Source organism: Protopterus annectens, chromosome 9.part0 (assembly GCF_019279795.1).
Source record: "Protopterus annectens isolate FY-2018-M chromosome 9.part0, PAN1.0, whole genome shotgun sequence".
Lineage (NCBI taxonomy): Eukaryota > Metazoa > Chordata > Ceratodontiformes > Protopteridae > Protopterus > Protopterus annectens.
The window spans coordinates 1,337,731,104-1,337,747,678 of NC_056743.1; the positions used below are offsets into that span (position 1 = coordinate 1,337,731,104).

At 42.3% G+C, this 16,575-nt stretch overlaps 1 protein-coding gene across 4 annotated transcripts in view; it reads left to right on the plus strand.

Annotated features, from left to right (window-relative positions):
- Nucleotides 1–16,575, plus strand: part of DDHD2 (DDHD domain containing 2) — a 1,375,691-nt gene that overhangs the window by 429,506 nt on the left and 929,610 nt on the right. For all 4 annotated transcript variants that reach the window (XM_044084314.1, XM_044084317.1, XM_044084316.1 and 1 more), the window contains exons 5-6: nt 12,593–12,682; nt 12,922–13,042. In XM_044084314.1, the coding sequence (XP_043940249.1) occupies nt 12,593–12,682; nt 12,922–13,042 (211 nt within the window). The remainder of the gene's footprint in view (nt 1–12,592; nt 12,683–12,921; nt 13,043–16,575) is intronic.

Genomic DNA, 16,575 nt, shown 5'->3' on the forward strand with positions numbered 1-16,575 from the left:
CTCTTGGAAAACAGCCTTGCTTTTAGCCATAACTTTGGCTAGAAGAGTTCCTGAGTTACAGGCTCTAATGGCTGTGGAACCCTTTATTATTTTTCATGCCGACAGGGTTTCCCTCAGGACTAACCCGTCCTTTATGCCTAAGGTGGTGTCCAGTGTGGCTCTAAACCAATCCATCCATTTACCAGCCTTCTTCCCTAACCCTCAGAATAAAGGAGAAAGGATCCTGCACTCCTTGGATGTGCACAGACAGCTCAGGTACTTGGGTATAGGACTAAGCCTTTCAGAAAATCTGACCAGCTGCTAGTCAGCTTTGCTACAGGGGCAGAGGGTAAGGCCATTTCAAAACAAACCATTTCCAAGTGGATAGCACACTGCATCCATTTCTGCTACATGCACCATGGAAAACCAACCCCACAGGGGGTCAGAACACATTCCGCTAGGGCTACTTCTACTTCTACAGCATTTCTCAAGGGAGTCCCTACCTGGAACATAGTTCTGTACACACCTTCACCAAGCATTACCACTTGCCTATCTTTTCCAACTCCAGGACTAGATTGGCTACAGCAGTCTTGCAAGGCCTACTAGCCAGCCCTAACACTTCTTGACTGCCTCCACCTTTCCTCAGCTTTGGGAATCAACCCAAGTGTGATGACTGCAACAGTGAAATATGAAGAACATAGTACAGTTGTGTGCACTTATAAATGTAGATGTTCAAGTGTATTCGCTGATGCAGTCCTGGTTTCCCTCCCTCCAGCCCCCTGGCTTTATCTATCTATCTATCTATCTATCTATCTATCTATCTATCTATCTATCTATCTATCTATCTATCACTTCTCTGTGTGGCCATTCCTAATGGCATTGGTATTTGCTTTTTACTGGTGGTGTTCCCCACCATATAATAGCTCCCTATTTGGGTGCTCCTGAAATTTGGGGCAAGAAAACTGATGTAATGGCGTCGGCTGCCTGTTTCATACCCCTGACGACCTGACATCATGGGACAAGTGACAGCATCCGACCCAGAAATATTAAGACTCTGGTATTCGGGCCGACTGAGGGCTACCTGCAGGCAGATAAGCCAAGTGTGATGACTGCAATAGTGAATACACTTGAACATCTACATTTCTGGTAAGTGTACACAACTGTACTTTATGAACTTTCCTGATGTCCTTCAAGAATGCAACTGCAGTCATAACATATGGGTTGTCCTGCCTCAGGCAGCCCTCGGTCGGCCGGATTCCAAAGTCTGGGTCCGGCGTCGGCTGGTGTCGCCTCCTCTCCGACATCAGAACGGCTGGAGTATAAAGGCATCGGCCGACGCCATCTTCTTCAGTCTTTCTTGCCACGGTGCCCGAAACAGAAGCAGTTCGCAAGTGCCGGTCGGTCAGCTCCTGTGTTTTCAGTACCGAAGTCATCTAAAAGCTAAGTACCCCGTTGGGGAACATTTTTTCTTGCCTCAGCCGATGACAGAACAAATTGAGAAAGTTAATAATTGTTTGTCTTGTGGTAAACAAATACCTCATAAGGACTTCCATTCTTATTGCCTTCCTTGCCTGGGCCCAGACCACGACGTCTCAGCCTGTGCTGCCTGTGCTTGCTTTAATAAGCGCACTCTCAGGCGCCGGGCAGAATTTGCCGAAGACTTTTTTGGTGATTCTTTTGCTTATATCATGCCGTCAGATCAACCGACATCTCAATCTTCTAAAAAACGTAAGGACCGGGACCGACATTCTCGGCCCGCGTCCTCCACCGATACTCCTCCTAAACCCTCCGCGAGTGCTTCGGTCCCTTCGGAAGCGGTAATCCAACCGCTCCAGGCCGACGACACAGCGGTAACTCGTCCGGTCTCGGAGTCTACTCCGGTGCCGGTTGTTGACTTTCTTCCAGAAACCGAGGTTCTGGATCTACCCAACACCATTCCTGTGGACAGGGTTACTCCAGCACGTGGGGCAGCTAGGCCTCCTGTATCCATGTCCATCAAGGCCTTTGCACGTGCTAAGGCCGCCAGCCAGGCCAAGGCCCATCCTAAACCTACTGCTCAGGCCCCTTCTTCGGATAAACAGATCATGTCTCTTGCTGCATATCTAATTTCTCTTATTAGGGGGTCTCAGCCTCATCCAGACAGAGGTTCTCAGCCGCCTGCAGAGAAAAGGACCAAAACTGAGCAGGCCGACAACCTCTCTTCAGATGAAAACTCAGGGGATTCTGAGCATTCTGATACCAAAGAAGAATCCTTCCAGGCCTATGAGGACTCTGATGCTGAGGAATCAATTCCCTCTGCCTCTCCTCCAGAGGATTTTTTGTTCGGTGAAGTCCTACACTCCATGAGGGAGCATTTTAAATGGCAGGGTTAGGAATTCTCTGACTCCAGGAAAAGGCTACGTACCTTCCTCAAGCTTCCCCAGCACAGACCTTTAGCTATCCCTCCAGTTATGGATGTCCTGGATGATGTTTTTCTCCGATTCCAGTGCTAACCCTGATTCTCTCCCTCCTGCTCCTGTCAAGCCAGACAGATATTATAGGGTCCCTGACACACACAAGCATCTCTTTAAGGCCCATTCTGTGGATCTAGAAACTATTTCACAGGGCCCCAAGGAAGTGGCTACTTCCACTGCCAAGAATCGACTGCCAGCGGATAGGGAAGCTAGGTCCCTGGAGAGATGGGGTAAAAAAGTTTATACCTCCACCACCCTGGCCATGAGGTCACTTAACTGCCTTTTTCACATGTTTCAGTACCAGGATTTTTTACTGGATGACTTACAGAAAAAGCTAGCCTCCCCTGAGCCTACTGATTTTAAGGCATTGCAGGATCTAGTACATAACACTCAGCAGGTTAACAATCATTTTCTTCAGTGTGGTTATGATGCATTGGAGGCTTCATGTAGGGCAGCTATGATTGGGGCCGTTATACGTAGACATGCTTGGTTAAAAGAACAGCCACTGCCAGACCATGTTAAAGTAAGGTTACTTGATGCACCTCTAGAAAAACAGAAGCTTTTTGGTGCTAATGCACAAGATGTGTTGAAGTCCATTGAGGAAAAAGCTAAATCAGTACAGACAGTCAAAGATTTCCTCCAGGTTCAGCCACCCAGATTCAGCAGGAATTGGCCTTCAAAGAATTGGTCCTTTCCAGACACTGACAAGTTTCAAAGGGGAAAAAACAGGTGTGCCCATAGGTAGAGGGCAATACCGAGGCTCCTACAGGGGCCACCAATGGCAACCACCAAATCAAAGAAGTGGCACAGGCAGCCCAGCTGCACCACAAGTACAACCACAATGACTTGACTTTCATACCGTCTGTAAAGGCTCAAAGAGAAGCACCTTTGGGCGGAAAATTATCCTTATTCTCAAAAAACTGGCATATCTTAACCAAGGACAACTTGATTCTGGATTTAATAGACAAAGGTTACAGATTCCACTTCCATACTTTACCAATAAGACAAGGCATGCCAAACCTGCCACATCATCAAAGGGCAGAGGCACTCATTCAAGTTTCAAAGCTGTTAAACATAAATGCAATAGAAAAGGTTCCTCCTCAGGAGCAAGGCCAGGGTTTTTATTCAAGACTGTTCCTTGTTCCAAGAAAGGAAAACAAATGGAGACCTATACTGGACTTGTCTACTCTAAATACTTATCTCATTGTGCCAAAGTTCAAAATGCTGACGTTGCAGCAACTCCTTCCCATGCTGGGCAAGGGGTCTTGGCTGGTCACTCTGGACCTCAAGGAGGCATACCTGCATGTCCCAATCAGACAAAGCTGCAGAAGATACCTTAGATTTCTTGCAGGGACAGAGCATTATCAATTCTCAGCATTGCCATTTGGCTTATCTACTGCGCCCAGAGTGTTCACGAAATGCCTGGCATCAGTAGTGGCACACTGCAGACTCCAGGGGATTCAAATATACCCCTACCTGGACGACTGCCTCATACAAGCAGACAACAAGCAAACCTTGATAGTAAACTTGGGCTATGTCATTCAGTTACTACAGGCCTTGGGATACACAGTCAACATTCAGAAATCAAGACTACTGCCATCCCAACAGATTATTTTCCTAGGATCCAAACTGGAGACAAAAACACAGATGGCTTATCTCACAGAGGAAAAACAACAGCAGTTACCAGAGTACTTCAAAGGCCTAGCAAAGCTCTCCCAGCTGACTGCAAGGAAAATCCTGCAGGCCCTGGGGTTCATGGCATCTTGCATTCTTCTGATACCTTTGGCAAGACTTCATATGAGAAAGCTGCAATGGTATTTAAAAAGCTTATGGTCCCAACACAGCCAAAGCCTAGAGGACGTAATCCCACTCATTCCATGTCTACAAAAAGAATTTTTGTGGTGGGCTCAAGCAAGTCAGTCAAACAAGGGCATGTCTTTCAACAAACCTCAAGCAGGTCAAATGATTACAACAGACGCCTCAGACCATGGATGGGGGGCGCACATGGAGGGCAGATGCATTCAAGGTCAATGGACACCAAGGGAAAGGCATCCGCACATAAACCAAAAAGAGATGTTGGCAGTGATACATGCAATCGAGACTTTCGAAAAATCACTTCAACAAGGACATTTGCTAATAAGGACAGACAACACCACGGTTATGTGGTATATAAACAAGCAGGGAGGCACTCATTCTTATCCCTCTGCAGACTAACAATGATTCTCTGGGAAAAATCCTAAGTCTGAAGATACATTTGCAATCCCAGTTTGTGCCAGGCAAGGACAATGTACTGGCGGACAAGCTGAGCAGAAATTTCTTGGATCCACACGAATGGATGCTGCATCCTCACATTTTCTCACAAATAACAGGGACATGGGGAAGACCGGACATAGATCTCTTTGCTTCTCACATGAACCATCACCTGGAAAAGTTCTGTACAAGGACCCACCATCCTCTAGCCTGGAAAACGGATGCTCTCTCCTTCAGCTGGAAGTCCCTAACAATTTATGCATTCCCTCCTCTACCACTGCTGACCAAGGTGATACTGAAGATCAAAGCAGAACAACCAGCAGGCATTTTGATTGCTCCAGACTGGCCAAGGCAACACTGGTGCCCATTGCTGTTGAGCATATCTCGGACCAAACCGTGGCCTCTGCCCCTATGGCCTCTACTTCTAACACAACACAATTGCAGGACGGTTCATCAAAACCTGAAAACATTGCATCTGATAGCCTGGAGGTTACCATAACTCCTTCCGATATCTCTCTTTCCAAAAAAGTTCAAGAGATCTTACTGGAAGCACACAGACCTTCCACCAGAAAAACCTCTTCAGCCAAGTGGAAGAGATTCAGCATCTGGAATGCTAGCAGGGGTCAGGATACAACAGTATTGAGTTATACCTCAGATATTGGAATACTTGGCAGAAATGTTTCATACTGGTCTCTCATATTCTTCCATAAAGATTCATGCCTCAGCAATCTCAGCGAAGTACAATTGTGATCCACCGGTGTTTTCACACCCTTTGCTAAGACAGTTCCTAAGGGGGATAAAGAATATCAAACCTCCCAGGAAACCGCCAGTACCTGCATGGGACCTCAACTTCGTCTTGGAAAAATTAACTCTTCCTCCCTTTCAGCCAGCAGCAACTTCAGAAATGCAATTTCTCTCATGGAAAACGGTTTTCCTATTGGCAATCACATCAGCAAGAAGAGTCTCGGAGATACAGGCACTTATGGCAGTACCTCCTTTTCTCATTTTTCATCAGGACAGAGTCTCTCTAAGAACCAATCCTTCATTCATGCCAAAAGTAATTTCAAGGGTGTCTCTAAATCAAGCCATTCACCTGCCTACTTTCTTTCCCAACCCTCAAAACAGGGGGGAAGCACTGCTGCATACTTTGGACATACACAGGCAACTATGCTACTACCTGGACAGAACTAAGGCCATCAGAAAGTCTGACCAACTGTTTGTAGCCTATGCTGCTGGAATACAAGGAAAAGCAATCTCCAAACAAACAATTTCCAAATGGATTGGACACTGCATCAGATTCTGCTATTCCTTCCATGAAAAAGGTGTGCCAGCCAATATCAGGCCACACTCCACCAGAGCTATAGCCACATCTACAGCTATCCTAAGAGGAGTGGCTACAAAGGACATTCTAAAGGCTGCTACATGGAGCTCCGTGCATGCATTTACCAAACACTACAACCTGCCTTTATACTCCAGATCCCGAGCAGGCTTTGCTTCGGCAGTCCTGCAGGGCATTTTAGCTACACCATCACTTTCTTAGTTCCAACCGCCCCCAGCTTGGCTATGGTATTCAACCCGTATGTTATGACTGCAGTTGCATTCTTGAAGGACATAGTACAGTTTTGTACCTACCATAAATGTAGATGTCCGATAGATATGCAACTGCAGTCGGATTCTCACACCCTCCTACCCCTCTGCATCCTTCTTTATGGGTCCACTACCCCTACTCCTTTTTAGCTGGGGGTGTCTCTGTGGTGTATCTGTTTATTACTGTTGTGCATGTCTGGAATTCTTTATCCATTCACCAAATTTAGCCTTCCTAGGAGGGCACCTGGCATCTGGGGCAAGAAACACTGAAGAAGATGGCGTCGGCCGATGCCTTTATACTCCAGCCGTTCTGACGTCGGAGAGGAGGCGACACCAGCCGACGCCAGACCCAGACTTTGGAATCCGGCTGACCGAGGGCTGCCTGAGGCAGGGACAACCCATATGTTATGACTGCAGTTGCATATAATCGGACATCTACATTTATGGTAGGTACAAAACTGTACTTTTAATTACTTGTACCTGTAAGCTCATCATCCTAAGCTGAAAGCACTTATGGAAAAAATATGTTGTAGCTTTGAAATGGAAGAGAGGACTCTTATAATGTGTATTCATAAGCCACTGGTCAGACCTCACAGCTAATTGCTTGCACCAGTTTTTCTCTTTGTTTTCATCTAAAAAGCTGCTAAAGCATTATAAGTGATGTATAATGTTTGCAATTGGGAGTGTGTCAGTATTGTTTGTGATGTAAAATGCTTGCAGCTAGGATTGTGTCGGTGTGGTTTGTTTTCATTTCTATGAATGTATGATTGCTTGTGTCATAAGTGGTGGTTTAATAAATATGTTTCTTGCTTAAAAAGGCAGGAATTGAATAATTTATTTAAAGTTGCAAAGGTTATATGATATTTAGTAATATATGTGAAGTATAACATTTGTAAATGTGACCTTGTTAATATAGTTTGATTACTTTTATATAAATTTAAATTTGTTTGTCACAAGAGATGATTCAATAAAGGTGTTTAAAAAAAGCTGCTAATGGAAAATAAACAGCCAATAACTTTCCAAATGCTAGAAAGAACTACCATTTTTATGCTTTTCATTGTTTCTTTTTACTTTTCTAGTTTGTTTGCTTAAAATAATACTTTATGACTTAAACTAAGAATATTGCTGTAGACATCCATGTGTACAGAAACAGGAGAAATTTTTACATTTTAATACACACATAAGATAAATAATGCATTTTGCATCCCCAGCAGCCCAAGGTCACATTATATTTACTTTGTTTACTCTGTCTGTCTTAACTTGTTACACTGTAAGTCTGCATACTTTACAGTTAAGAAAAAAACATTTTCTTGCCTTGATATCTGTAGCTTAAATAAGTCACTGTTAAAACTTGTCAACTCACATTTAAAATGCTTGTAGATACTATACGAAATTGCTCTAGAAATTAGCATGCACTTTATATTAGGACATTTATTGTACAAATGTTAATAAGTCAGTCAGTCACCAGAAACCAATAGATAATTTGGAAGGTGTAGGAGAGAGGGAAGGAGGGAGGTTGAACTGGATGAAAATCGGACAACACAGATCTGTTGTTATAGTAAGTACATAAGATTCATATCCTATGTTGTCCATGTTCATCCAATTCAACACATGGAACAGATTCCCAAGCTATTTTTAACTGGGTGGTATCAAGAAAGGACGTTCACTTTCCTCCTTTGATTCCACCATTCTCGGGATCTATATTGTACATTCAATTTATAGTGAGACACAAAGATATGAACTGTTGACTGGGTTGCAACAACACAAATATAATTGGGGCGTCTTTCCATAAAAGCTGTTGAAGTGGCTATTGCCCTTGTGGAGTGAGCTTTGGACTTTGATTGCAGAGGTAGGCTGTTTAAGTGTAGACAAAGAAGTATAATCGGATAGCCATCCTGAAAGCGTAACCTTAGAAACTGCATTTCACATTTTTGGTCTAGAAACGTCAATGAATAATCACTCAGATTTCTTGAAGTGTTTCACTCTATGAAAATAAAATCTCAGTTGGCAGTAAACATCCAACATATGCAGAGTATATTCACCTTAGTTGAATAATCTGTGAAAAAAAACACTGATAGGTTGATGGATTGGTATAAATTTGCTTTGGACGTCACCTTAGGAAGAAAAGATGCATTAGTCCTTAAAGAAATTCTGTCTTTGTGGAGCATCAGGTAAGGGGGTTGCAGGAAAGGGTTTGTAACTTAAAAAATTGTCTGGCAGATGTAACAGTCTCAAGAAAAAGTGTCTTCCAAGAGAGACACTTAAAATCTGCTGATACTGCTGGTTCAAAGGGAGGTTGAGTTGATGCTTGGAGGAAAATACTAATATCCCATGCTGGGTCTCTAATAGGTGATCATAGAAGGAATGTTCCCATCAAAAAGACTTTAGAGACTTTTAGTGATGTTATGATCAATTCTGATCTATGTGGAAATTTGAAATTACAGCCATTTGCATTTTGATAGTGAAAAAACTGGTACCATCACGGAAGAGCTCAAAAAGAAATTCCAGTATGGAAGGGATGGGAGTATAAAATGGAACTATTCTTTTCAACATGGCCCAGATGAAAAATCTTTTCCATTTGCTATGATAAACCTTTTTTTGTGGATTGTTTTTGGGAGGCTGAAATAATCTGAACAACTGATGCTGGAAGCCTGATATCTCTGACCAAATTCAGAACTGGAGGAACCAAGAGGTTAGTTTCTTGGGTTTGTGGTCTGGAGGAGGCGGTCTAGCCAGATGAGACAAGAGATTTGGATACTGATCCAGCATCCGTGGAAGATGTACTAGATGAGGCCACAGGAAGTAGAACCATGTTCGTCGGGGCCAAAAAGGAGCAATGAGTATCACTCTGGCCTTCACTTTTGTGCTTTTTGTTCATTAGGGGCAATAGGGAAATGCATAAAGGAGACTTGGGGGCCGATTGTGGAACAGAGCATCCCTTGGTACCTGTCCCTGTGGTGGGATCAGGGCAAAGTAACTGCTGTCCATGTTCTCCATGTAGGATGCAAAAAGATCACAGCAAGGTTGGACCCAGCTTTAGAAATCAAAGCTGTCACTGTTGGTTTGAGGGATCACTCATGAGGCATTAAGATAATTCTTCTCAATTTGTCAGTCAACACATTAGACAGGAATTGCCCATTGCAATACTCTCATGGCTTCCTGACAGAGGGGGTATGAGCAAGTTCCTCTCTGTTGATGTACGAGACTACTGCCATGTTGTCCATCTGTATGCATATTGCACCCTTGGGAAGAATGTCCTCAGTGCCTGAAACACTAGGAGGACTACTCTCATCTCCAAGACATTGATATGAAGGTTGGCCTCTAGATGTGACCAAGAACCTTGGATCATTTTCCCTTTGAAATGCCCCATCCACCCTAGAAGGGAGGCGTCCGTGGTTATGATAGCCAGTGGCAGATCCATGTGATAGGGATAACTTTCTGTCACTAACGGAGATGTTATCCAATAGCTGATGTGATATCTGTATATATGAGTAATGCAAATTTTGGTCTTTAAATGGGTGAACATTGTGAGACCGTTGCACAGAAAAAGTCCATTGGAGTACTCTCATGTAGAACCTGGCTAAAGGGACTAATAAGATTGTGGACACCATTAGACTTAACAGTCCTAGCATTAACCTTGCTGAGGGTGAAGGATCCTGAAGTACCCGTGTCGTTACCAGGCACAGTAAGAGCACTCTGAAGTAGGGTAATTTGACTGAGTCCAGGTGGCATCCAGTGAATTCTTGAAATGCAGGACACTGTATTCGGTACAATAAAGGCTGTCTTTAAATTTTACCAGGATTTTGTAATAAATATACCTTGTTTGTGACTACTTTGCATCGGTTTGGATTATTCGAGTCCTGGTAAAGTTTAAAGACAGCCTTTATTGTACCGAATACAGTGTCCTGCATTTCAAGAGTTACGTTTTTGTGATCCAGTGAATTCTATTTGTTGTAATGGGACCATATGGCTCTTGGCTAAATGTATTGTGCATTAGGCTGAGCAGAAGGTGTAGATGGTGTACTAGGAGATGCTTGGAGGTAGCAGTAAGGAGCCAATCATCAAGATATGGGAAAACTTGGATCCCTTACTGGGAATGACGGGCTCCCAGACAGAAATAGAGAAACCATCTGGGATGCTTCTGTATCTTTATATGATAGTATATATCCCAGAGCTCTATTGAGTATATCCAATTGTCCTTCATTAGAAGAGGCAATATGGAGTGGATCGTGACCATCCTGGACTTTTGGCTGTTTAAATTACTCCGATCTGGAGTGGGCCTGAAGTTCCCCCATCTTCTTAGGTACCAAAAAGAACCTTGATTAGATTTCAGACTGTAATTGGTCTTCAAGGATCGTTTGGAGAACTCGTGTGTGTGTGTGTGTGTGTGTGTGTGTGTGTGTGTGTGTGTGTGTGTGTGTGTGTGTGTGTGTGTGTCTATATATATAAGAATCTTGAGAGATTAGTTTCTTAGTAGGAGTGGAGATCAGAAGGATGGATATACTTTCGATGAAGGACCCCTTGTAGAAACACATCTGATGCTTCAGTTGGCAAAAGAGATCTGAGGTGCTAAGGTGGAGTGGAGGGAATTATGGGTAGAGGAGGAGTCCGATCCCTGGATTAGTGAAGCTTCAGAGATGGTGCCAAGGTTGGAGCCAGCTGGATCCAACAATCTGTGTTGAGTCAGATGAAAATAGACAACATTGGATCCTGAAAGTTTTTGCTATACCAGAGAAAGTGGAAGGAATAGATTGCATTAATTTTGTAAATGTGCAAATAAGCAACTGGAGTGGTATTCCTTAGCAGGAGGATTTAACTGAGAGAGCACACTGATGTATGCTTCAAATCTAGTCATGAGAAAGCAATCAAGATCTGTATTAGTAAATATGTGGTCATGCCAGCAGAAAGAGCTGTTCTGTCAAAACAGCTTCAGAAAGGAACAGTATTAAAAATTGGGGACACCAGAGTATTTGTGGAATATGATTAGCCATTATACATTATACTTCAGGGAGAAGAGAAGCAAACGGGATGTTGAGAAAGCAGGTGTAAGATTCAAGTTGCTAAATTCAGCTGACTTCAGAATATTTCTCTTGTTGGATCAAAGACATTTTTGAATGCAGAAGAGGCTTAGGAGAAAATAGTTTAGCCAACGAGTGAGCCAGCAAGCTGAAGTAGACTTTGCTTCTGATTCTTCTGACAATAGCAAAGTTCACGAGAGAATTTGCCAGTGAAACCATTTCCATTGTTACAAAGGAAAGTGCTTGAGAGAAAAAAAAAAGTCCAGGAGATGTCTAATAGAATCAGAAGTGCTTTGTACTTGAGAGATCAATGTTAGGAGGGTGAGATGATAAGAAATAACTCCAGGAGGATTGAGAAATTAGTGAATGAATGGATGAATTATAAAGTAACATTCCCATTAGATGCAGTTTAGACATGGGATATCTGCACTTCTGCAAGAAGTGATAGTTGAAAAAAAAAAAGACTATTTTCTGACTGATAAACTGGTGTTAGGACTCTAAACCATAATCCCTACTTTGCTATGCCTGCTTAGGACAGTGAAGGGACTAAAGATACATCTCAGAATGTTGCCCTTTTTCTGAGGTTTTGCAATTTCAGAGTTGGTATATATAAGTTTGGGAGTGTGGGGAGGCTTGTCCCCCTGCAAAAAGAAGTTTAAAGAAGAGTGATTTTTGAGATTTGCTCTTCTCCTGTGTTTTCAGTCTTTTTTTTTTTGTTTTTGTTTTTGGCTTGTTGACGTATTCAGCATTTTGAATGCTGACATTTCATTTCGGAGCCCAATGATGCTTTTAAGCAGCTACACTACTTCATGATGAGTGGAAGCTTTTGCTTTATCATCTGGAGGATGACTGCATATGTATTTTTTGTATATGTCTATAGGTATGTCTTTGTGTGCTTAGTGGTTTACACTTCTACAGTTACATGTGTTAGTTGTGTCTGATTGGGCATGTTACATGGTACCGAAACCAAACAATTTGTGGGTTTTGCAGTCTGTAGGGCACAGTCCCACAGTAGTCTTGCTGGGATGCTGACTTTAAACTAGCATCTGCACAGCCACAGCCTTCTTTTCCTTTCCGATTGTTTGTGCTTGAGACAAATTGGAAGAGTAATACAGGCATATCAGCTTAGTCCCATGAGCAGTTATTGTTAATATGGTTGAGTGGGGTCGTCATGAAGCTTGTCAGATTTTGGGATGGCTTGATGTATAATAAACAGAAGCATAAAATAAATGATATTGATTTATTTCAGCCACATTAAAGGTAGATATCCATGTTCTAAAATTATTTGTTGTTTTTTCAAATCAGGAAGCCTACATGATAGCACTGACACTCAATGAATGGAAGATGAGGATTGAGTTATCTTCTTCGGAAATGGTTATCTTGCACAACCCAAAGGTACATGTCAAAAATATCAATAAAAATGTACTTGCAACATAGTTGATATCAGATTATATAGAGAGAATCCTTGATTATTTTAAAACTTTGTATAATGTAGTAAAGTATAATTAATTTTAATTACAATTTTATTTCCAGCATGCATATTTAGAAAGGAGGATGTATGTTTCAGTCTGATGTTGCTGCAGGATATGGGTACCTAAAGCTTTTTCTCATGCATTGTTTTTCTCTTATTTTAGCTGATGGTACATTACCAGCCTTTGGGGATTTCGGATGAGTGGGCCTCCTCACCTGCAGAAAACAGCCGCCAAAGAACTGTTAAAAGAGCCATAGAGAGCATTTCTGTTGAAATTCCTCCTGGTGAGTTCTAAAGTAAGAATAGCGTCTTGCCCTTGTAGTCAGTGATGGTTGAAATCTAAAAGACAAAAAGGCTATCGATTGTAGAATCAGTGCAAAGTGCTGGCAACAGCCATGAAGAAAACAACATACCCCAACAATCACAGATACTTCATCAAGAATGTTGCTTTGATAAATTAGTGCTTTCCCACCCCCAGAAGTGAATTTAAATACTAAAAATGTCCTGTTCATATGATCAAAACTACCCATAGTCAAGTTAGTTTATTATGACGTTTCCTCAGCATGGGTGCTAGAGAAATGGAGTCATTTAAGCCAGATGCTGTTTCACTGTTCAGCAGTACTTGCCATTGTTTCCCCTCCAAAGCAGCAATTTTGGTAGAGTAACCGTGTTTGAGATGTTGAAAAGCTACAATATTGCTACTCCCTCCACGTGGTAGCTAGCTCCAAGATTATCAGTTTAGCAGGTATTATATATTCCCTTTCTTGTAGTTGCTGGTATGCAAACACTACATATGTATCCCAGGTCCTTCCTTAGATAAAAACAATTTTTAATTCTGTTCAGTTAAAAACGACAAATTGCCTACTTCAAAGTACTAGTCCAAATACTAATAACACTTTCCTCAGAGCAAATTTCTTGTTATGGTAACTTGGCTCAATATGATAAGACAGGAAATTACTCATTCATTGGAAGTCACTCCAGCTACCTTTCTTCCTTGACTGCAAAACCTCCATTCACTGACAACTATATGCTCCGCTACCTCAGTAGGTACTTCCAAAGTTCCAAGTCAATAAATTGCCTGTGTGCAAAAGCACTAGAGCAAGTTACAAAAAGTTCCTTACTTCGAAGCCAACCTGTAACCAGCAAACAGCCTGTGTGTAAAATGGGGGGGGGGACAAGTCCCAAAGCTCTTCCTTCTTCTAGAGCCAATTGATTCCAATATGCATCCCGTGTTCAAGGACACTGGAATGAGTTCCAAAGTCTAAGACCAACTTCAAATCGGCGTGCTGCCTCTGCACTAAAACTAATTCCAGGATAGATGATTCTTCCTTCCTCTGAAGCCAACTGGAATCGGCAAACTGCCTGTTTGCAAAGTCACTGGAGCAAGTTCCAAAATATTCCTAGTTCTAAAACCAACTTCAAATAAGCATGCTGCTTGTGTTCAAAAACGGACTCGGGAATGGATAAGCGCTTTCGGTTGGAAACCTTCTTCAGATCCTGTGTTTATCTGCTTTGCTCTTCTTTTTATACTGTGTGTATTCTAGGTATTGACCAATGAGGTACTATATTCAAATAGGACTCGCTGCCTTCATTATTCATTGGATACACGTACTACTTGTATCCAATCTGTCTTTTTATGTACACTGCCAAATCAATTTAACTTCCTGGGTTCCTGCAAGTATGTCACTGGTTATTCTGTCCTCTAGGGAGGAGTCCATTCTCACATGTTCTTTAGTTGCTAGTTGTATAGCTTTACTGTCATGTTATTCAGTCCTGTTTCTTTTAGGAGTGGTTTAATGATAGAAGTGTATTATCGCCTCCTAAGCCTCCATTCTTTTAGTACTGGTTTTAAGGGGACTACTGCGTTAAGGCCAGGACTTTGACTGGGGATGGAAGTTCATAATCCATTCCATTTCTATTTTTTCAGTTCTGTTGAACAAATCTTGAAATTTGCTCCGAGGAAAGTGTTATTAGTGTTTGAACTAGTACTTTGAAGTAGGCAATTTGTCGTTTTTAACCGAACAGAATTAAAAATTGTTTTTATCTAAGGAAGGACCAGGGTTACATATGTAGTGCTTGCATACCAGCAACTACAAGAAAGGGGATATAGAATACCCGCTAAACGGATCATCTTGGAGATAGCTACCACGTGGAGGGAGTAGCCTTATTGTAGCTTTTCATTTTCATATGGTGAAGGTGTACTCCCTAGGCTAGAGCTTGTTCACTTTATCTTTACATATTTCGTGTTTGAGATGTTGGGCATCATGTGCAGAATCCATAGTACATAATCTTTTACACCAATAATGGTGACCATCTGTGGCAGTGTCCTGTAAGACATAGAAGATATAGAGGTGGCACTGTATATTCATGATGGGCTAAAATAGCATATGGGAAGAATGGGAAGAGAATGGTAATGAAGACAATAAAATTGTATGTTGTTGTTGAGGTTGGAAAAGGAAGCAAGGGGGTTACTGATGGGTAGCAGTGATGTACAAACTCCAGAAGCAAGGAAGAGTGATGATGATAATCTTCTTCTTTCGGCTTGCCAGCCCGGCGCCCAACCTTCCACAGAAGGCGCACACATGCACGCACTCGCACCTAGGGCCAATTTAGAGTGTCCAGTCCACCTACAGCATGTCTTTGGGATGTGGGAGGAAACAGGAGCACCCGGAGGAATCCCATGCGACCACAGGGAGGATATGCAGACTCCACACAGAAGGCACCCCAGCCGAGGATCGACCGGAGACCCTCTTGCTGTGAGCCGGCAATGCTAACCGCTGCACCACTGCAGCCACCCATGATGATAATAGTCTCACAAAAGCAGAGTTAGTAGATGACCACAGAGAATCATACTTCTGGGTGGCCCTACTTTTCCAGGAGTGAGTCTAGATGTGCCCATATGTAAGGATAGGAAAGTGGTGTAAGCTGATATCTAACAGAGAAAGGTTTCCAACCAGAAAGTTGGAGTATCTTTGACTTAATCCAGGCTTATGAAAAAAGGCTGACAATGGTTGAGGTGAAAGAGGAAGTTACTATATCTGGAATAACACTGGGACATGCTTCAAATACAGATGTCTTGGATTACAGGATAGTAGGCTTAATTTGGTTGGCATGTGTAGTGATTTATTTATTTCCATTTGTTAACTGGTTAGCTAATCTGACCTTTTTCAGTCATAATACAATTCATCTTCATATCTTCTATGTACAGTAGATATAAAAAGTTTACACATCCCCTGATAAAGTGCCAGGATGTTCTTTGTGTTATACTGTTGCAGTCATTACATTTGGGTAATCTGCTGGCAGGTTTCCCACAGCTGGCCTGATTAACAAAGTCTTGGGTCCTGCGTCAGTTGCTGTCCCTTCTTCCATGACATCAGGTCGTCAGGGGTATAAAACATGCAGCCGAACCCATTTTCATCAGTCTTTCTTGCCGCGCGGTGCTCGAAGCAGAAGCAGTTTGCAAGTGCTGGTCGTCCGACTCCTGAAATTTTCATTTTCGAGTTTCAGAACCGACGTCTTCAACCTAAAGCAAAGTACCCAGTTGGGGAAACTTTTTCTTGCTCCTTACCAATGTCAGTAAAAGTTAATAATTGTATTACTTGTGGGAAGCAAATACCTCATAAGGATTTTCATTTGTACTGTATTCACTGTCTATGCCCTGACCACAATGTGCCTTGCTGTCGGTTTTGTGCTAAATTTAATCAATGCACTATTAAGCGTCTGTATATTTTTGCATCAAAATATTTTGGCTCAAGATTTAACTATCCAGAAATGTTGTCCAGTTAGCAATCCGACTACTGGAATACCTAAAAAATGC